At 35.8% G+C, this 23694-nt stretch overlaps 1 protein-coding gene across 1 annotated transcript in view; it reads left to right on the forward strand.

Moving 5' to 3' along the window:
• Positions 1–22742, forward strand: part of LOC145668353 (galanin receptor 2a-like) — a 37882-nt gene extending 15140 nt beyond the window's left edge. The window contains exon 2 of the mRNA XM_081736115.1: positions 20754–22742. Within this exon, the coding sequence (XP_081592241.1) occupies positions 20801–21910 (1110 nt within the window). The 5' untranslated portion in view covers positions 20754–20800 and the 3' untranslated portion in view covers positions 21911–22742. The remainder of the gene's footprint in view (positions 1–20753) is intronic.
• The last annotated feature ends 952 nt before the right edge of the window (positions 22743–23694 follow it).

Here is a 23694-nt window from a genome sequence, read left to right on the forward strand (position 1 = left end):
AACTGTTGGAATTTGTATAATGCATGTAACATAGGCCTATAGCACGAAGAGAAAGGAGCTGTTAATAAGAAAACACAACTCGAGAATTCCCTCCGAGGCATTGACCGGTTTCCTCAATGCATGCAAGGCAATGTTTAAAAAAAAAAAAAAAAAAAAAAGATTCATGTGAGTTGTTTTTCTTCCCTTTTTATAAAATAATAAGACTGGATTTATAACAGTTTTCTTAGATAAAAAATAAATAAAAGAAGCTTTGCATAATACTGTTTAATCAATGAAAGGATTTTGTGATTGTAGGATTAGGTAGAGGAAGGATTTTCAAATTTGGTCCGTAATTAACTTTTGCAAGTACAGATATTTAGAAAAATTAGTCTTGTTGGGTCTGTGAAACTTATTACAATGAATCTAATTTTTATGGAATCCCATGGTCTCAGATTTTATTTCTGTTTGGACAACTTTTCTCTTCGTACGTATGTTACATTAAACTTAAATAATACAATAATTTATTTATGAACACTGCGTTTTATCATTTCCACACTTACTACTTATTTATTAACATCTTGTATTGTTATTTAACTTACAAGTATAAAAAGAAATAATTCAGAAAATGTAATTACAAGATAGAAGATTAGTATTTACTGTTACAGCAGAACATTTATAATTACATAATTTTATACGAGGAGCAGTCAGAAAGTTTCAGGAATTTTGTTGTAGCTCTTGAAAACCGCAATATAAGTACATATTTACTTAATCCCTTCAAAGTAGGCACCTTCGGAACACACACACACTTGCTCCACCACTTGTGCCATTGCTGGAAATACTGACGGAAGTCCTATTTTGGTATCTTTCGAAGTTCAGCCAATCTCTTGAACGGTGGCGAAACTTTCACCCTTGAGGCCAATTTTTAGCTTTGGGAAGAGTCAAAAATCCGATGGTGCTAAACTGTTTCTAAGGCTATCAAAGTCTCTGAAGCAATTTGCACATGGACTTGATGTTTGCGCGTTGCTCGAACTGTTACATTGCGCGAACTAATCACCAGACTCTCCTCTGTTCGGCCATATTATTCGTATACTGCCTGTTATGACCTGTTCACATTTGTCAAGTTCATAATTAGGCAACCTAAGATACATTGTGATTCATCACAGGTGAAAAATTACATGTCGAGAACTTTTTTTTACTCCCCGTCGTATATATAATTTAAGAACACCCATTTTACTAAATAGATTTGTTTCGGGAATTAAGTCTCAAGGAAGGAAGAACCGAAGTAGGTTTTGAAAGCACTACTGATACAATATTTTCTGTTTGATGGAGATAAATTTTCAATTTTGCACTTGTGCATATTCTGCAATAGAATACTGTGTAGTTTTACAAAAGTACAAACATTCCTTTGGAAACAATAATTTAAAGTTCACTTAGAAACATTAATACTAAACATTAAATTTGTACAGCACAAGTTTTTGCCAAGGACAGATGCTTTACGTACAGGGTTCTTCTATATCCATACTGTAAAACCTATCCAACTTCAGTTTCGATATTTTAATATTTCATAGTGGTGTAATAGATGGAGCCATTGAGATTAATATTCAGACCGCTTAATCCACAATTCATTTCCTGGTGGGAGGCATGGGATTTTTGGTTTTGACAGCATTCTGAACTTTCAAAATATGGGGAACTGCTTTGAGAAGTCATACTCTCCTTGGAAGTTGATGCACGGAAGTCGTGTCAGCATATTAAACTTGCGTAGTTTGGCAGATTGAATCCTTCATAGGCTGAAACTACACAGTTTTCATAGTTGGAGCTAGTATAAGATTTGCATTTGATGCTCTTAATTTCAAATTTGATGCCCCTTTGTACTTATGTCCGCATCTACTTTGTTTATTTGCCGAACAAAATTTTCATTGCTAGCTTATTTGCTCATATTGTGCCGGTGCTGTGTCATCAGTTATAGCTCAGAATACGTAATAAATAAATGCAATCAAATGGGGATGGAACTGATGCACAACACGGTACTTAACTGTAAAATTGTGGTTGAATTTAAATAAAATTCAAATGCTTCTAATTTAGAAAATGACTAGTTGGGGGAAAGGGTGAGAGAAAGAGAAAGGTTATGACTAAAAGATAAGGGATGAGCACTAGCCTGACATATCCAACGAAGCTGGCGTTGTCCTGGTCATCTGGAATGAATATCTGGAGAAGTCTGGATTAGCTGGTGACAGTCAACATCTGGATCTTAATCCTGTTGAACTGCAAGGGGCGTCGATGATGCGTCTTTGCGATATTGTCCTCCTACACCTTCATTCTACTACTCTGGTGACAAACTTAAAGGTGTCTGCGGCGATGAACCGTCAGAATGGTACTCTTTGACTTGTGGGGTCGGTGGTCCTCCAATGGTGGGATCCGTTTCTCTCCAATGATCCTGCACCTCTCTTGATCGCGTGTCGAATACCCCTTGTTGTTCTGTTCCTCGTGGTTTTGATCAATTCAAGAATGATGACCTAATCGGGAAGTATCAGGCTGTGCTTGAAGGTATGCGGAAAGGAAAGAAGGAAGCTAGTCGAAGTTTATTTAACAAATATGCATTTACAACAGGTGTCTGAGAATGTACACTTCTAGTCAAAGTTTTCTTTCATAAGTTTTCAAAAGTTCATGCTTCTTTATATCCAATACACAGTCACTTCATTTCCAATAGACAGATACTTCACAATATTAATTTCTATCTTCATACTGTACCAGTTTCGAAAACTTGGACATTCCACTTGTTTCCAAACTATAAGCTCGAAAAACATGAGTACAGAGATTTTAAAACTGAGACCTCATATGCCAATGTATTTATACAATATAGATTACATTTTACATATAGTATAGAAGTCGAAACTGTTCTGAAAAATTGTTACTTGGATTCAGAAAGAGTAGCAACTGAGCTTGGAGACGTAGGCCTACTGTAGCAGTGGATGATATAATATCATTACAGCAAGTTTTAAAACTATTTATTAGGTATTAGTGGATTTGTTTCTAATGGCTATGTTTGACGTCAGAGTTCTAGCAGCCGAAGAAATTAATGCGTTCTCTGTACTCAAGTGGACATCAACACCCAAACAAGCAAAGCAGTTATACTAAATGTAGGACCGTAGTGAATCAATGTATGATCATTTATCTCTGAAGCGTGATGTGCCTGATTCGATCCCATTCTATGTAGTCCTGGGTTCAAACTCTGCTCCCGCCACGTGAACTTTTTGTGGGACAAACACCGTGTGCATGGGTTTCCTCGGGGTTCTGCCATTTCCTCCCACTTTCTTCATTCCACCGTTTCCTTCATTTCTCATCATCACAGTTTCCTTTAGCCTAGCCGGCATAACCGTGAGACGCAAAACTCAAATTTCATTTCCCATTCTATGTAAGTTTATGGTGGATAAAATAGCGTTCGCTGGTTTTCTCGGAGTCTTTCCTTCCACATTCTCATTTCACTAATTATTCTCAGTCATTCACTTTCTAATGGTCATAATCCACTGTCCACATTAGTCTATATGGCATAATTATGAAACGCTGTACTAAATACTTCATTTAACTGCACGCATTATATAACATACTTCAGAAATTTCCGTTGCTTTAAAATCAATGGGATGTTTAATTGCATTGATCTCTGAAACACGCTTCAATAGTGAAATCTTTAGTATACTTTGAGAATATCAAATTGGATTCTTTAAAGTTACAACTAATCATACTTATTCGTGAGTATACAATACTTGCAAAAATACATTTTATTATATTACAATGACTTCGTGTACACTTATAAATAATCTTTAAGCTGCTTCTCACATTTACGACTTGTTGAAGTTGCCTCTTCAAACGTTTTGTTTATCAAATGAGCCAATACCCTTTCCGCTCCTCAATCCGCAGAGAACTTTTCTGCAAAGTTGAAAAAACGAATCACTTGCATGTTCGCTCTTCGCGTGTGTATGTATACGTATCTTTTGGAGTAACCTCATTCCCTAGTGAACTCAATAGTGTCAATCGATAAGGCGCCCAAATTTTACGTATTTTAATAGTAACGTTATGCGCCATAACGGTCAAGGTAAAGGAGTTTCCCCTCTCGTTTTCCCTCTTCGTTAGTATAAATAATAGGTATAACAATGTCCTTCCCAGTTTTTTGACGAGCGTTTTAATTCCTATATATATATATAAACTGAAAACTCCTAAGGTAAATTGATTCATCTCGAAACTTGAAATTTGGAGAGTATATAAAATTTGACGCAAGGTACCACCAACGAAGTGTTTTTGGAAATCCGTCATGAAAGGAGGATGAAGTGGTGTCAATTTTAATATTTCGTAACTCGAAATATCTTAAATTTAGAGACTTGAAATTTAGTATTTGGACTTTTCATTTAAATTAAATGTTTTTCAGCACTTTTTCGTACAGTGCTTGACCAAGTGGGGAAAGAACAAGGGGGATTCACAAAGATGCCCATATGGGGTGTTTGAATTTCGTGTAAAACTTCCATTTTAGATGAATTCGCAGGAGAAGAAACACATAATATTGTCACATTAATATGTGGGAGCATTTGTTAGTTGCAAGTTGGAGTTCTGTTATGTCAATTGTAGTGAAAGTTCAAGGGAGTTGTTTAAATGATCGGTAGAAAGAAATGACATACTTGTTTCACGTCCCTCGGATATGCACTGCAGGCTCAACAGATTAATATTGAAATTTAATGATAAGAAAGAATGAGTGGAGTGAGAATGTGGGAGGAAACTGGAAAATCTGGAGGAAATCCACTGACACAATGTTGTTCACTAGAAACTCTCATGGCTTTTTGAGATTGCATTGGATATACAGTATTGCACTCCATATGGGTATTGCATATGTGGCAATTATGCCCGTATACTTTCATGATATTGTATTTACGTAGGTTCGGCCACGGTTGGGCCATCTTCAAACCAAATTCTGTTTGAACCTGCATAGGTTCTTCAGAAAACCGTATTGTGTCCTATACACATCGTACAAAAGCTATTTTGCTTGTGTACAAAGTGTAATGTTTTTGTGTATCTCCAGTTAATTCCCAATATCACCTTTATCGAACACTTAAAAGAGCTTGAAACAATATTTTCTTTTTCCACTAAGAATCTCTGTTACGTCCAGCGAAACTATGATTTGGCGTTCCTTTCTCTCCAAGATTAATTATCTTTCTTCTGGTGGTTAGTAAATAAATTGAACTTATTTGTTTGGCTCTGAAACTTGTCACGAAACTTTAATGTAGTTAGTTGTTGCATTGCATTGTAAATAAACAGTTTCCTGATGCTAATGACTTTTTGGCTTAGTTTAATCACACCGTTCCGGCCTTTTTTGCCTCATCCTTCCACATTCACAAACCTCACTACCTCCCCCAAACACACGCAAATTTGCAGCTGTGTTGTTGTCACTTGCCAAGTAAACTCTGCTATGCACTGCCAATAATAGCTTAGCTTGATCATTGGTGCCAACTACAAGAACTGGATTCATTATGCTTACCTGTGGACTGCTATGTAGCTAATGCTTTAGAGCTATACTTTTTTTCGACGGCTGAAAAGGTTCAAACTTAATTTAGCCATCTAAATTGTTGATGTATCTTAATACGATCTGTGCTAACCGTGAAGACCTGATTACTGTTATGGGAGCACGGCGGCCCACTGGAAGAGCACGCAGATCTAGTGCGAGGGAACTCTGGTTCGATCCCAGGCCGTGTTTGTGGTGGGATGCAGTGTTTATTTAGGGTTCTCCCGTTTCCTTCCACTCTTCCGCTTCCGACACGAACTCCCAAAATTGAAATATTCAACAGAAAAAAACCTGCACAGATTATTCTCTGATTATTGATTAAATTTGATTTTGGATGAAGTTTCAAAATGGGGTCCTTGGTTCGATCCAGCTCGCACCAATGAGCTTTGTGATGGACAAACACGGTATGCGTGGGTTTTCTTGGGATTCTCCCGTTTCCTTCCACTTTCATCGTTCCATCATTTCGTTCATTTCTTATTACCGTCTCCTTTAGCCTAGTCGACATAACGTGAGACATAACTTATAGGGCCTTATGCAGAGTCGTTCTGACAATCGATTAGAGTCACACTAAAAGTGTTCTACTAACATATGTTTCCTGCAGTAGTCATGCCTTTAGTATGACGCTAATCATACGTCAAAACTACTCTGCATAAGGCGGATAGATTTTAAATCGAGATGAATATTGTCACTCAGTATCAAAATATCCAAATACACCATTTTATTCATTTCACTCGAGTTTCACTCCGTAGTTAAGTTTTAGAAGTAGGGAGGTTGGTCGCATATCGCATTGTTTTTTTTTATCCCAGTCTTTAATTATATGCTGAATATTTAACAAGTGTTTCTTAACATAAGATTTAAGGTATTAATTTATTATTTCAAATATTGATTATAAATACTGTATATTCAGATTCCCTCCTCCACTCTTTCCAAAGGCAAAGGATAGGAAGTAAAGATTCGGACTTGTGTGGTTTGAATGCTTATGATGGAAACATTTTAGGTTAACCATTTGATACAGCAGAATAAACAACTAATGTTTGACCAATAATTCACTGCTACCATTTGCGAAATCTGTCAGCGGTAAAGTGATGTAACGCATTGTGTCTTAGGATAACGGTATCTGCCGTACTTGAGTTTGTTGTTTTGAAATGCTGTGAAGGATATTCAAGATCTTTTAATACTTTTAATTGAGGCCATTTCCTTCTTTACAAGGCTAGAATGACTCTTAATTTCTATTAATAAAATATTTCATTTATCAACCACCTTTCACTTGGTTAGTATGCCAAAATTTTTAAAGGGTGCACGCTATGCAATTTTGAAAAATGCAGCACATGTTTAACTCCATACCGGTATACACTTGTACTTTCGTAAATGTAGGAGAGTATATGCTTTACTATATAATATATATATATATATATATATATATATATATATATATATATATATATATATATATATATATATATATATAAAAGAGAACGTACAAATCCTTTGTCCGCTCATCACGCTAATACGGCTGAACCAATTTCTTTTATTTTTGGGGGGTTATTAGGATTTGGACCCTAGATGGTTTTTATCATATCACTTTAATTTTCAATTACCAGTGTCTTGAGATAATTGACCATTCAGGTGTCCATTACGTACAAATCCTTTGTTAGTTCATCATAGGTATAAAAATAAACGTATGTATATGCAACCCGCATGACCGTGTCACTCGGCGGGTTAACATAAATGACAGGCGTTATAATGGTTTTTATCATATCATTGAAAGCGAAAAAGTAAAAATTATCTAAGTAACAAAGTTTATTGCGTTCGGGGGTGACCGCAGCGAAGCGGGGCGGGTTAACATAAATGACAGGCGATATAATGTTAACATTTACTGCAATCTTCTATGGTTTTTATCATATCACTTGAAAGCGAAAAAGTAAAAATTATCTAAGTAACAAAGTTTATTGCGTTCCGGGGTGACCGCAGCGAAGCGGGGTGAACGCTGCTAGTATATATATATATATATATATATATATATATATATATATATATATATATATATATTAAGTAGATATGCGCCGTATACTCCCGTATTCACCCCATTACATCCCTGGTTATTAAAAGTATGCTTATATTTTTGTAAGCCATAACTAAACAGTTGATAAATATGCATGTAATTATCTGAAATTTTAATTGAGATTGTTCACTTGATCCATTAATTAATACTATTACATATGTGTTTTAAATGGACAAGTTATTTTGCTTAATTTGAGTTATTTTGACGAGGCTACTCCTTTGTATAAGACCTCGGTGTCGGGAATGTGGCGACCTCATCGCCCAGTACTTCCGAACTGCAACAGCCACTAGTCCTCCAGGTTGCGGGAATCATCACACTTCCCGTAAAACTCCTGCTGCGGATGATCGCTTAGATCTCTGCAGGGGAATATTGCCTCAGATGAAGCTTACCTGATTTTCTATTGCGACTTAGCATTAGTTTATGGACTTTGATTTGGATTATGAACCGAATTTCCGTTTGTTAGTATTATTATTTTGACCTGGCAGTGATTCTTGGATCTGATTTTAGCTGTCCTGGAGTTTTGTGACGGCGGAATGAAGCTTGTTGACGCCTAGCCATACTGGATGGAGTGATGCTCTGAAAGGGAAAGCTAGGAATGCGGCATGTTGGATCGCCAAGGAAGCCTGATCTCTATTATGAGCCGGTAGGACGGTGGTTTTCTTAAAAGTACAAATCAGTCGAGGATAGAAGTGGCGATGACTCTTCGCACATTGGGTATGAAGTCATCGTTAAGCTTCTTTGCAAGAGTTGCGGTACGTAGTACCTACTCGTCTCATTGGTCCTCCAGAACGACGACTGGGAAGTGAAGATCATTATGGTTATTTTCACAACATAGCACAGAATCAAATTCCCTTAAACGAGCGATATTTGGTTATTGAAGATGCAAAGTAAGAACTGCTGGTAGTCTGAATAAACATCAACCTTTTATTCTATTTAGACACTTAAAATTCATTGCCACTGGAACATTTTCACCGGGACGTATTAGAAATGGAACTCTTCTTAAGACTGCCAACGATAAACAATGAGGTGTTGCTAAAATGCATCACATTGGGCACAGTCCCAATAAAATTTGAAGCATATCATCAACTGAATATCAGCAAAGATGTGATTATTTGTTTTGGCCTTTGAAGCTTGGCAAAAGCGAGCTATAGGATGAACTGCTTGAGCAACATGTTGTGTACGTTAAGCGAATCCACATCCGTAAGAGTGGCGACCTACAACTGACAGATTCCTATATTACGTTTGGCATCCGAGACTTACCTGACCATCTTACTATAGTATATTATCGCTTAAAGGTGAGATCATACATTCCTCTCTCAACTTTTGCACCGTTTTAAATTCTAGCATTTGTGGCCACTCATGTACGTAATGCAATGCTTCTGCTATCTGACGCAGCATATAGTCCAACACAATGTGCGTCCTCACCTAAATGTGTCAATTGTAAATCAGCGCATGCGGCTTGGTCTCGTGGGGACCCGACATTCGAGGACAAAAGAAATCCGTGAACTACTGGTTAATTGAAAGTTTTCCGCCACTGAGGCCAAGCGCCACATCAAACCAAGTAATACTGTTGCCTCCACGTTTTCATGTGCTGTGAAATCTACTCGTTCGCGCCGAATACAGTGTTGATGTGATTTTCCTGTTGCGCCAGCAGCGAATAGTGCACAGCGGCAACCAATACCCATTGCTACCCAAACCACCAGTACTTCTGGAGAAATTCTTGGAGACCCTGTTCAACGATCCTTGAGGGGAGCGGTTGTTAATGGATACACCACCTACGTCGAAACTATCTAAAAAGCCTACTACTACAGAATCAGTCCTCATCGGCCCGTACAGTTGAGGGATCTGTTAAATCTGACTGGTGCCCCACCATCTCTACTGTGAAACAGAAACTTGCACGTAAGCAGTCGTGAATTCTCTGGATAAGAAAAAAAATACCACTCTATCCCACGGAAAACGATCTTGATGATTTCCTTTTTGAAGATAAGAAGAAAAGGAAGAAACATAGTAAACCCTCAGTTGTTGCTGATGGACTACTAACGTATGAATAATAAAATCGCCAGAACCACTTTCGAGAATATCGCAATTTCTTTTTATTTTCAACCTTCAGTAAACTTTATTTTGGAGGTGAGAAGAAACTTCGAAAAACTCCTATGAAGACCCTCACAAAAAGTTGAAAATTTGGTGCAAGTACATTGAACTGAATGGCCTTTATAGAGAAGAGTGCATCAGGATCGACAGACATCGAAAAATAATAATCTTTTTGGTATGTAGGAGCCATGAAACGTGTAAATCTGTTGAAATCTCGATTTCGGTTTTTACCATGTACTTCCTTATTTCCTATCGTCGCTCGGAAATAAAAATAGCTTTAAAAAGAAATTGCTGGGAAATAATACAGTGCAACGGTGCTTAGTTTGCGCCCCTGGTTTCACAGAAAATGTTAAGTCAATAGAATCGATTTACTTGGGAGTAGCAATACCTCGGTGTTACATTGACATTTCCCAACAGTTGTATTCAGATTGAACAAGTGATCAAGCTAATCAGGAACAAAACCTTAACTTTCTCTGTTTTATAAGAAAGAAGTCAAAGTAATATATTGCAAATAATTACCTGTAAATAAATTTTGTCCAGATATTCACCTAGTGAGAGGGTGAAAAAATAGTGTAACGATGGCATACCTAAGACCTCTCGATTGCGAAACACCAATTCAGTTTCTACCTACACTCTTAAGGCAGCCCGTATATTGACCAGAAGATAGGATAACCGTGATGACCTTTAGTAGTGACCAATGCAACAAAACTTCGTATAGCATTTTCACTCGACCACGTGCTATAAAGGCTTCTCTAATGTTGTACAAACACACAGTCGATGCACTCGAACTTGTCTCCCCGCATCCTCTCCTGCCTCAGCTTGGCTGACCTTCCTGTTGTCAATATGCACCCGGCCTAATGGTTACGGCCCTAAGCGTATTCAGTCCCTATTTCTCCTTGAGCAGCGTGAACCTCTAGGCCTGATTATATTGTTGAGAACTTAAAAACCTTTAACATCAAGTATAAATGGTGTACATGAGCCAAAAATATGGAATGGATTGTCTGTGCGGTGCATTTTGAGTGGTTGAAGGAAACTTACGGTAATTTCCACAGTATCTTATCAAAATTATGATTTAACATGTTATCTCAAGTTCAATATTTACACGTGTTTATCCGACAAATTTTCTCAATTTTTAAAGTTTGCTCAATCTGGGAATTAGCAAATTTGTATGTGATTGTGTATAAATGTATGAGTAAGGTTAAATCAAGTGAAAAATTAGTTATTTCTATATAATTTTTTGAAAGTTGAATTTCTTTATTTAAATAACACATTCAATTTTTCCTTTTATTGTCAGTTAGGCTTTATTTCTCATCGAAGTTTTAAGTACTAGCCCTACGTTTTTTCGTCTCTCCGTATAAAAGTACTGTGTCGTCAGTGTTGGGAGAAAGCACACAACATGAAGCGTTTTCTGCAATCAGTTAAGCGTCCCAAGAATATATTTCATCTCCACTCTGATCTCCGTGAAGAATTCTGCTACGACTTCTGGCTTCAATATTGAGAAATATTACACCATACAAACCCAACAACTCTTTCATGTAGTGTGACACTGCTACCTGCGAAACTTGATGTCCTTCACGCATAGAGATCAATCAACAATAAGGGAGTAAGAAAAAAAGTAATTTGAAAGTTAGCGCCTGTAAATAATGTAACAATTTTCCGCCAGAGTGTAGTGAAGTTGGATTTTGATGAAATATGGTGTGCAACTGTATTTTTAGGATTTCTCGATAATTGGTAAGGGAGGCGTAAACGGCGTAAATTCAGCCTCAATTTCGAAGCTGAGTCACGAAATAATAAGAAAAATGAGCTTTCTGCATAATTTTTATGAAAACTATTAGATTTTTAGGCGCTATATTCATCCTATCTGGAAGACTGAATAAAAGTTGCTTAAGAATAGTAAACTTTTATTACACATGGCATATACTTTCTTCAAGACTTCCAAATATGGTAAATTATTGCTTGGGTTTGACATTTAGATACAAAGATTGAATGCACCTCATCTTGGGTTGGAATCCGTCAAGGCTAAGATAGTAAAAACTTCCAACTTACGAGAAAATAGTTCGCATCTCCAGTGCAATCAACATAAGGACATAAATAACCTGCATACAATTACCATTCATTTTCATAAACGCATCAGTGACGTCCAAGAAATTGTAATAACAATAGCAGGAGGAACGAGTTGGCAACTATGCTATATGCGTTTCTTGCTTGTGTACGCAACTTAACTACTTTCATAACACACACGTTCAGGCATTGCCAGGTAAATGTGCGCCGTTTACAGATTAAACTAAGAAAGAGAGAGAGAAAAAGAATCTAGTTACGTAAATATGGTTGATTAGCACGCCACCTATGAACGAGATAATAATGATGAGAGGTAATTTGAATGTAGGTGTATTGTATATAGCACGAATGACATGTTCTGTTCAAGGGCATTATCACATACATAGGATAATAAGCTTCTGCACTTGAAAGATAAAGGAATACAGTGTTCAGATTTTCCTCTTGACAACTGTGTGCATGGCTGCTGCAATGGTTTCTAAGTAACTTCTTACATAATATAAAAGGGTATGTTCTGGATTTAGATATATTTTATAGCTTGTTATTAATATAATAATGTCACCCAGCTAAACATATTTATTTATAGTGTTTACAAAACTAAGGCGCTCCGTACTTTTTTTCTTTCTTTCTTTCTGATTAATGAAAATTAATGTAGCTACGTAAAATTTACTAAATGTCGTTATATAAAAAGTATTTCTTCTACTTATCTTACCAGAAATGTGAGGGCGTAGTTTGTCATAATTGGCCCGAAATTTCTGCACTATGCAAATGAAATAAATATCAGACATTTTGCTCATTTGATAGTATTTTAATCAGTGGCAGATATAGAAGGTAAAAACTGGGGGGGGGGGCAGAATCCAGACTATAAGTATGTAATAAGTATACTATGAACTTTCAAAAATATATAAATAATAGCTTAAATTATTTTTGTCACTCAAAAAACTGGGGGGCCTAGACCCCCCGGCCCCGGGGTAGATCGACCACTTATTTTAATATATAAGAATCAACTTTTTAGTTACTAAAAGTCAGTTTTTTATTAATTTTTAATGCTTTGTTATAAAAAAAATGGTGAAGAGCGTAACGAAAAGCATTCAAATAAATGTACAAACCTGGACAGCTGAGACACCTCTATTACTGGGAATCTTGTTCATCAACGTTATCCATAAGTGAGACATCGGCAATTTCAAGCTACTCAGTAAGAAACTTGATAAGTGATACCTCTGTATAAAAGAAGCGAGTGACTGATCAACGCCCAGACCAAACTGCGTAAGCTTGAAACTCGAAATTTTTGACAGTGCATAGGATTTGTGAGGATCAGGTACAACTTTTTAGAAGTTTGACGAAGGACAGTGAAGGAATAGGGTTAGGAATTATTGTAGTAAAATGTCCATAAAGTTAAGAGACATGAAATTTGGTGTATGCACTTCCCATTTAAAATAATTAGACATGTGGTATTGTTTTTCAAAAATATTTCTCCTAGAAGCGAAGAAAGAAAAAAAAAAATGGGGTTGTAATTGTTATAACAGGATGAGAATATCCCAAAGTCCTTTAAGGTTAGAGGCATCTAATTCGGTGTTCAAACGTTTCATTTAAAATATGTTTCTGCGTTTGATATTTCCGCTAGAAAGAACGAAAAAAAAAAAAAGTGAAAAGGCTGGGTCAGACATGAAAATTGGTATTTAGACTTTTAATTTGAAAGAAGTAATCAATAATAAAAATAATTTCATAATTAAATTTTTTGCAGAGTTTTTGATATTTCCCTTAGAATGGAAGAAAAAAGTGAGGGTTGCAATTATGATTTATATATAGGGGAAGATGTGGCAAGATGGTCCAGTTGCTTCTTGTCACGTGGTGAAACTACTATTCATCGCAAGTCGTAGCTTTTTATACCGACAGAAAGATAGGTATTTCTAGTAAAAACGAACAAAGTGATATTGATGTTCTCTCAGTGGTTGCCGAGGACCATTTCTTTTTAATGGCTAGGTTAAAAATATCATCTTACCCCACATACCGGGGCAAGATGATACTAATACTGGGGCAAGTTGATACAATATTAATGCTTCCTTTGCATATAAATAATATATAATTTTGTAATCTAAAAATACAAATAAACCTATGTCGAACATTTTAAAACACAAATGTTACACTGAGATCACAATGATACAGATAAAAAAAAAAGGTCAATACTGCATTTGTAATTTGAAAATAGAAACCTGAAAAGGATTAGTCTATTCATAGTCTATATTCAGATTATTCTTTTCAGCTTATAACTTTAAAATAAAACTTATTACATGTTCCTCATTCGCTAATAATAATTTTAATGAAAAGCGAATTAACTAATTTTCAAGTTATATAGAATGTAGATAAACTAAAAAAAAAAAAAAAGTAATGGGAGATGAAACTTGCGGTGTGCCGAATTCCTATTACTAATCAATCACCACTTACAAATATCACTCATAACTACAGATAAAAGGACTAACACCTGTATAACGTACAGTTCTCATGAAACCACTGTTTGCATTCACGACACTCAAATCCAGTCAGTGGACGACGGATCGACATATTTTTCTGAACATGTTGGCAGTAATATTCACGTTTGGGTGCTGATGACATCTTGATACTTTTCCCCAGAATGCGTTTCCTCTTCTTATCTTTTGATGCAAGTTCTTTCTCTATCATTTTACTAGCTATTAAATGAATCGCGTATAGGGTGACATACCCTCAAGGAGAAAAGCATAGGTTTCCAAAACTTAAGATATACTCTCCTGAATAATTTACAAGTGTAACTTAACGTATTTCTCCCCTGTATCCTTCATATAAATAATAATGGGGGAAGATGATACATGTACCATTTTGCCCCACGTCTTTCTGTATCAACTTGCCCCGAAGTACACTTGCAAATATTTTTCGTTATTTTCCAACACTGCTTGCAGCTATGGCGCCATGAGGCCTAGAATTTTTGCATTCACACACTACATTTATGAAATACTTTAGCACTAATGAACTGGAATTTAGTCACACTACTATTTTTCTTTTACTTAAGTTAAACACACCTGTTTTTACAGCAAATTCGCCGGTATTCATGCAGTACCTCCGCCTTGGTATCTTCTTAACTTCTACGATTGCTTACGACTTACAAATGCAGCCACCAGAGGGGAAAATACCACTTGCCCCTTGTACCATCTTGCTCTCTTTTCGTGTATATATATATATATATATATATATATATATATATATATATATATATATATATATATATATAATATATGTAATCACGAAATCTCTTAAGATTAGGGATTTTAGGGGAAACTTACAAGGCAGGGTACCCAGGTGTAACACGCAGATTGTGATAAGATTGCACAGACATAAAGAACATCGAAAAAGAATCGACACGTATTTTTTTTAAATCGGCCAACAAACACATTGAAAGTGTCAAATAGGGGCATAAAAATGAGATCAAATGAGATTATGTGGAATATAGCGAGAATGAGAAGAGATATCGGAAGAGTTTAAATATACGAAATACTACCCATAGTCGACGCAATTCAATGAGGTAGAACGCACCCATGAGAAGAGAGCAGAACATCCGAAAATGGACCAATCACGTGTGCAACATTGTCACAATGTGTTACGGAAATGAGCAAAAAGGGTGATAAGGAGCAGGAAGAAAAAACAAACGAAAACAGAAAATACGTGTTTTTGCTTTGGGTGCATATGTTGCCCGTATGCGAAAGAGACACATATTTATCTCAATGCCCGAAGATAGGATAACACGCAGGAAGGATGCAAACGTCGTTCATATAGACAGCCATCGAGAGCACTGCGCGGTGGGTTGCACATATCGCGTAATGAGAACAACGATGAGATGGATGTTGGAAACGAAAATGTGTGTAGGCAGTAGTAACACAAAAACAAAATTATTACTATTACTGTTATGTTGTACGCGTATTTTCGTAGTGATATCATGTTGATACTCATGTGTGGTACTGATATTAATGTTGCTGTTTATCTTACGTATGTGGACCACCTGCTATTATATTCTACTGTACTATGAATTTTTGTTCCCATTACCCGATACATGCAACCCACTGCGCAGTACAGTCGCGCTGGCTGCCTATACGAACGGAGTTTGCATCCTTCCTGCGTGTTATTCCATCTTCGGGCATTGAGATAAATCTGAGTTTTTTGTCGCATATGGGTGATGTATGCACCCAAAGCAAAAACACGTATTTTTTGTTTTCGTTTCTTTTTCTTCCTGCTCCTTATCACCCATTTCGCTTATTTCCGTAACACATTGTGACAATGTTGTACACGTGATTGGTCAATTTTCGGATGTTCTGCTCTCTTCTCATGGGTGCGTTCTACCTTATTGAATTGCGTCGACTATGGGTAGTATTTCGTACATTTAACCTTTTCCGATATCTCTTCTCGTTCTCGCTATATTCCACATAATCTCATTTTGACCCCATTTTTATGCCCCCTATTTGACCCTTTCAATGCGCTTGTTGGCCGATATAAAAATAAATACGTGTCGCTTCTTTTTCAATGTTCTTTGTCTGTGCAATCTTATCACAATCGGTGTGTTACACCTTGGGTACCGTGCCTTGTTAGTATATAAACTCAAATGACTTCGAGATTGTCACATTGCCTGGGGGAAAACGGATGAACCATTTGAAATGAATTTTGCTCTGTAACTTGGACCGACATGAGTTTTTGATTTGAAGTGTGTATTCTAAGAGAAGGGGTTTAAATTTTTCATAAAGAATACCGTGTTTTTATCGTACAAAGAACGGAAGCAAAGGCTGAAATATGAGGTGCGAGAGTCTAGGGGCGTTATTTTCAGGTGCCCTCTATAGGTGGGATTAAGTTAGCTGTCCCTTGCGATCCCACTTGTCTATGTTTGACTGTACTTATAGGCTCCAAACGTAAAGGATCTTCCCATTGAATCTTAGCAAGAGGAAATATTCAAGTTCACTTGAATCAAAATAACTGGAAAGTAAAACTCAAATTTTAAGAACTTCATGGTTATGATATTAGTGCTTTTGGAAGATTGCCTTTGATTGTATAACTTGACTGACTGTTGCATGGTAATCAAATTATTTAACTCATCCATATACAAGTTACGACTCCAATTGAAACTGGGATTATCACAAACAACTGCTTCTTTGTGGCTATGTAGTTAGCATATGCATGGTCGGCTCGGGAGCTCATGTGGTTCGAATCCCATGTTAAGCTGTAGGTTCATGTCTTAACGAGCAGCGCTGCTGAATCGGACACTAATTCCGAACTCGATCAATCCACCAACAAACAACAGATTTAGAACACGGTTCCATTCGTCACACATGAAAATTTCTAGGGCTTCAGAAGTCCTCAAAGGTCAGTTCATTACGGTAGTTAATTAATGAACTCTGGAAACAAGTGATGCTGCCGTGTCTGTGAGAATTTCATTATTTATACTGAGGGCGCTTTTATCATGAACCATATAGGAGGTTACAGCAGCTATGAGATTTCCGAACTTAAATAGGTTCTGCAGAATTCAGTTTTAACTCTCTCTAACAAGCTTCTCAGCTGAGAGAACCATGAGTCGGATCAAAATGAAAAAAAAAAAAAAAAACTCCTCAGAACAAGCATAGGGGACACTTGATTAAATAACTTGTAGCGAGACTGTATTGTAAATGAATTATCATCTGAAAACATTATTAATCAGTTTTCCTTAACCAGTAAACAAAGATTATTGTTAAAACGTCAGATTCATGAAGTTCAAGGTTTTTGTTATTCGCTTGTGTAACTTGATGTAATTTTTACACTTTACAGTTTCTGGAATTATGCAATTTTTTCTGTATCTTTAACAAAATATGTGTTACTTTTAATCATGTAGCCTTGCTTTTCGTTAATGGTTGTCAAAATAAATATAACAATATGCCTAAATGAAGGCTAATTTTAACATAAATATACATGTAAAAAATAAACCAATAAAATACTGATTATAAGTTAATATCGAGATGTATAGGGAATTTAAAGTCAGTTAGAAAGTAAAATAAAAATATTAATATAACGTTTTCCCTATCATACTACCTATTAATGTCTAGTTTTAGTATTATTTTAAGTTTGAGATGTATAGTTTTAAAAATAAAAGTAATGAACATTTAAAAATAGTATTTTTGCCTACTTTTACAAAACTGATCAAAGTCGGAGTCGGTACACCACTGAGAGTCGGAGCATAAGCGAAGTCTGCAAAAATTTTCACTTTTTTACCATACAAAATGAAACTTCTTAAAGTATACAATCAATTTTATGTTGAAATAAACTACATTTAAATTTAAAGTTTGTATGGTTGCAATGTGTGTGTTGAGTCCATTTTCTTTTTACTAATGATCTCACTGCTGTGATAGAAAGAGGTGTGTAAAATTAAATGAGGGGGGAGTATTTTGTTATTTTGGGTAAGTTGGTGTCACAGCCTTTGGGGGATTGGCACCCTTGGCGCCAATCATCTATCGGTTGGGGTGTTTCCTGGTGAATCACCCACCCCTGAAGATGCTATGAATGTCTACAAAGAACAGTTAAGTACAATACTTGAAACTCAGTGGCGTCAGTGCTTCCAAGATTGGTTTCTGAGGATGAGACGTTGTGTGGAATGTCGGGGAGAATACTTCAAAAAGTTGTCATAGTTAAAATAAAGATATGTGTACACAAAGCTGCATGTCTCAAAACTTCTCTGGTGACTCTCGTATTAGGCATTTAAGGAATAGTCACATTTATTCTAATCAATTTATTTTCAAAATATAACTTTCCCTGAGTTGTTTCGTGCTTAGATTTTGTGAGGCTGCTAAGCCATCAATTCTGTTCTACCTTCAAGCAAATTCATACTGTGATACATTTTTGTAATGATACAGACATCTTCAATTTTAACCGCTCCATTACTCCATTTACTATTATTCCATTTGGTTGACATTGTATTATTACTCTTATTACTGTCCATTCTTCAGTCGTCAGAGTTCCGTGACAATGGCAGTCGGGTCAGTCACGCGCGCAAAAATAGCATGTTTGGCACACATTTTCTCCTAACTCTACTTTGATTCAAGTTGTTAACCCTCACCTTACGTATATATATATATATTTTTTTTTCAAAAAGAAAAATTTAGTTTTTCTTCCAACCTTTCCGTTTAATCCTTCCAATTCAAAAAGTAATTTCTATCTTATTATTGCACATCATGCTTTATTATAATTGTTTTTAAGTGCTACTAAGCACGTATTTAAAAAGTAGCTCGGCAATTCCTTACGGAACTCTGGCAATCTTAAACGGTATTATATTTATATGTCGGAGCAAATGTGGCTGGCTCCATTCAACTACAGTGCGAATAATATGTACGAAAACCAATGTTTAGTTTAGGATGCTACTTCTTATTTTCTCTTTTTAACTGTTATTACTACTCGTAGCTAAATTTGTTCATTTCGATGTTTCGGTGGACTCTGTCTCGGCCTATTACTATTTAGTTTATTTAATCTTTATCCACTTTCAGATTTCGCTAAATGTCACCTGAAGGATATTCTTGCTCTGACTAACCCTTACATCGTCTCGTATCAGGTTTATCGTCCACTTACAGACAACGGTTCAGTAAATTCAATGTGAGTCGTCTTTTGCTAGTCTGTAATTTGGTAGTTTCTCCTAATTGCTTTAGAACATGCAGGAGTCTATTTGTTGCAACCATTATAAATCCCACAAAAATCGGTTTCCTTCCCAGTCGCACTTTTGTTATGCCTTCATGAAGAATGAATTCGACCAAGATATAATGAAACCTTCCCCTTGAATCGAATGGTAGGCTTTCCTGAAGTGTTTCGTTGTATGCCTATATTGCATAGTGAACTGTAGTCATATTCGAAGTTTTCCTGGTATTCAGAGTTATCCTATTACAAGTTCAAGCATACTGATCATCTCGATCATTTCACCAGTGCTGGGATTAAATCGTACTCCAAGAACGTTGGAGTGGATCCTCCAGTAGGTCGGTAATATTTTCGATAATCCATGCAGCCCGTTTTGTTGACTTTTTAAAATAAAAGCACTATTAGTTTTTACGAAAGTAGTTGGCAACAGTGAAATAATTTATTCAAAGTACCGGTTTATTCAACGGTTTATGAATTCGTGGTTCTGCAATGGCATACTTAGCCATTCTTTCCCTTCTTTCCTCTTGTGCAGCCGCTTCCATCTATCTTGAACGTGTTTGGGCTCGGCTCGAATATTTCAGGCTCCATCCATAATCACATTTATTTCCAGAATATCTCTTTGAATCCGAGGACCGACGTTAAGTGTGGTTTAATTACTGTCCAACTATTTCTTTGAATTCATAAAGCAGTGCGTCCTGATAGTTTAGTCAGTAAAAATGTATACCTACATATTCTTTGCGTATTAAATTTTGAAGGTATTGACCAACTAAGCTACTGATTTCGGTAAACTAAAAAAAAAATCATGTTCTCTTTACAGCAGAGAACTGTACTCCATTTCGTAAGTGTTTCAAAGTTAACAATTATGTGCTTGTACTGTAGTGTCTGCAGGCCTAATTCTATTGGTGTACCTGTGTAAGTTAAAGCAGTGTTCCACCCAGAAAGCCTGTTAATTTTAGTCATTAAAGGTGTACACTTAACACAATGCCTTCTAGACTGAAAATGATTCGACGATCTTCAAAAAACTAACCAATTATCACGAGACGTGTTAAGCATTCGACAATTTCAGATTACATTCATCCAGAGGCATGTGTGTGTAAAATTCAGTTTGCAAATTTTCAGTTGTAGCATTACGGAAATTCGGCTACTGATAGCTTTACGGCAAAGTTCCGATCTACAGTACGAAAATCCTCCCAAATTAATGGGACACCACAACATACTAAGGATTTTAAAACAAATGAATAGCTCACTTAACACTATTTCCTATATAAAAGTGTATTAATGTAAAGTAAATTTGTTGTATGTTAATATATAACTTACTGATGCACGTACTAATTGTTTCTTTGTTTCCTTTGTTTTCAGGTTTTGGAGGCTGAAGTTTCATTTCATGAAAGGTGGGGCATAATAGTATGGAGAACAACGATATCGTTCAAACAATAGAATTCACACGGAAATTAAATTTAGTGGCATCTCCAATCATCGGCAGCATTGGCCTCGTGGGTAATGCCCTACTTGTTGCTGCAATTATCCGCGATCGTAAAATTCGAAGTTTTACCAACATCTTCCTCCTCAGTTTGGCTCTGACGCATTTATTTTGCGTGATTCGTCAAGTTCTTCACATCTTCAGCCAATCAGCAGGGAAATGGCAGTTTGGAATGTTCGGATGCCTTGTTGATTCTACTGCATATGGTATATTTCTCATCGCATCCAGTGTTTTTATTGTTATACTGAGTCTTACACGACTTATTAGTGACCGATGGCCAATTCCGTTTTCAAATATATTGAAGGCGCGATTACCTCTTATAGTGTCGTGTATAGGATGGGTGCTAAGTGCTGCGTTTGTTACTCCATATTTGGTTTACACTAGACTAGATACTACGACAGGCGCATTTTGCATTATCGATTGGTCAAATGACCGGAATCTGTACTTGTATACTTTCATTATTGGATTTGTATTGCCAGTTAGTCTTCTTGTGATAATACTATTTTTGTACTTGCTTGATATGTTCTATACTGCTAAATACATGTTTAATTGCTCGTATGAACATAGTGATAAGAGAGAAACAAGGCTAGTAATAACCCTTGTACTTACACATGTCTTATGTAGAGTTCCTATATATTTGTTATATATGAACACTGCCTTTCCATCAGCGTCTATAACCAAAACTTTTAGTCTGCCAACTTATGTGCTTGTTACTGTAGTGTCTGAGATTATACTTGCGTCCAGTGTTGCCATAAGTCCATTGCTGTGTTTGTGTTTCAGCGAAGATTTACGGTCTGGCTTTGTGAAGATAATCACATGCTCAAGTGCTAAAAGATTCAGCAACGAAATCCAGTTAGGCAACTTAAGTAGCACTGGTAAAACTTATGGAGAAAACGAACTCATATCTTATCAGAGGCCTGAAGAAGAACCATTATTTCGAAGAAGGGAATCTTCACTTAATAGCGATAATGGTAAAAATCCAAATTTGATCGATCCACCTTCTTCGCCCACCACTGATCAGGACAGATTGGTATGAAAGGTAACATATATAGTAAAATATATATTATTTTGTATATACGTGTGAGAAGCTTTCGTTTTTTTGTATATTCAAAGCAGTTCAATTTGTTTCCATCGTGAAGTTTTACAGTTATTTTCCAGTGGTTTCTTTGCAGTTGTTGAGTACACTATACGGTTAGCAGTTGTTGTAGGTGTGCAATGAACTTAGAAAGAAAATTTTCTTTCATTACATATTTTCAGCGTCCTGTTTTAGCCTTCAGGGTCTAACTTGTCAGTAGTGCTTAGCTGTAATAGGCTTAATAGAAACTATCAAGTTAATTGTAGTGCGAGAACCAACAACAAATAGCCGATTGAAAAATAACTATCCAATGGAACCATTGTTATAGTGCTACAAATATATCATCGTAGTGAAGATGAAGAGTTCCATTACAAACGTCGAACATCTAAATGTAGGTAAAATGTACTAATTTTAATAACTTGTGTTGACGTGAGTGTAAATAAATTGCATATTCACCACGCAGACTGATAAAAACGCAGATTGATGAACGATATTAGTGGTGATAAATTTCAGTTATCTTGTGAACGTATTTGCAGAAAGTGCAAATAAACTGAAATTATTAGCACAAGACAACCTTGATTAGCATACGTGAAAATAACGGACAGTGTGTATGTGTATATATGTTTTTTTAAAACAAGTTTTGCTTACTGTGTTGACAGTGTTAGAAACGTGGAAGACTTTTTTCTGTGTATGTTGATTGTGGTGAACATATTTGCCAGAAATTCTATATTTGCAATTGAATATTGAAGAATTATTTGTTTAAATTGTTTTCAAGATTTGAAAAAGAAATTAGTTCCTATGCATTTGTTTTGTAAATACTGTAAATATATGTGTAAATTAAATGTACGAAATTGTAAAGACGATTTTGAATTTGTTAGTTATCAATCTGTAAACAATTTAATAATTGTAGCGGATAAGATTTATAAAATGATTATTTTGATCCAATTAAATTTCTATAGAACTCATTTATGAAAATTTTATTTTAAATTGAGATAATGTTTCAAATTGCTAAAACTCAAACAAGTGTATATTGTTTTTATTTTGAAAAAGATAGTTCATTAACGGTGTTGAGTACAAGCTTTGTTTTTAGCCCATTGATTTGTATGCGGAAGTATTATTTGTAATTTCCCTATTTAACCTCAATCAACCTTAATGTACTGGAATTTTATTTTACTGATTTCTTCGTAAAGTTTTAAGTTGAAGGTCTCTTGCTTTTCCAAAATGAATTCGCTCTTTACATACATAAATTTAATATTAAATTTGATTCGTAAATAGCAAACTTCATATAATTATAAAAAAATATATTTTCACAAAGTATATTTTAAATGTTTGAAGAAGATATCTGTAAGATTAAACTATTAAAAATGTCCACTTCACGTTAAAGAAAGGATAATACTTTCCCATGTAAATCAATGGATTAAAAAGGAAGATGGCGCGGTTACTTATCACTGTTAATTCTTACGGAAGTTAATGTGATAGGTAGAGAATGGCGTCAGTGTATGATAATTTCAAGTTCCTACAATGAAAACAACCTTCACGTGGTTTTCTTATATCTGTACGAGGCGTGTTCAAAAAGTAGGTTCCAATTGACTAAAGCGAAAGACTAACATCGAAAGAAAATGGTTTTATTACTGTGGAATTGGTAATATGTAAAACTTAGTTGCCAACATATGCACCATTCTTGTCATTTTCGGTAATGCGGTATCACATTCTGAAATTCAGCTGAGCTCTCGAAACTGTCTAGC

This window comes from Thermobia domestica, chromosome 13, assembly GCF_964235325.1.
Source record: "Thermobia domestica chromosome 13, izTheDome1.hap1.1, whole genome shotgun sequence".
In the NCBI taxonomy this organism is placed as follows: domain Eukaryota; kingdom Metazoa; phylum Arthropoda; class Insecta; order Zygentoma; family Lepismatidae; genus Thermobia; species Thermobia domestica.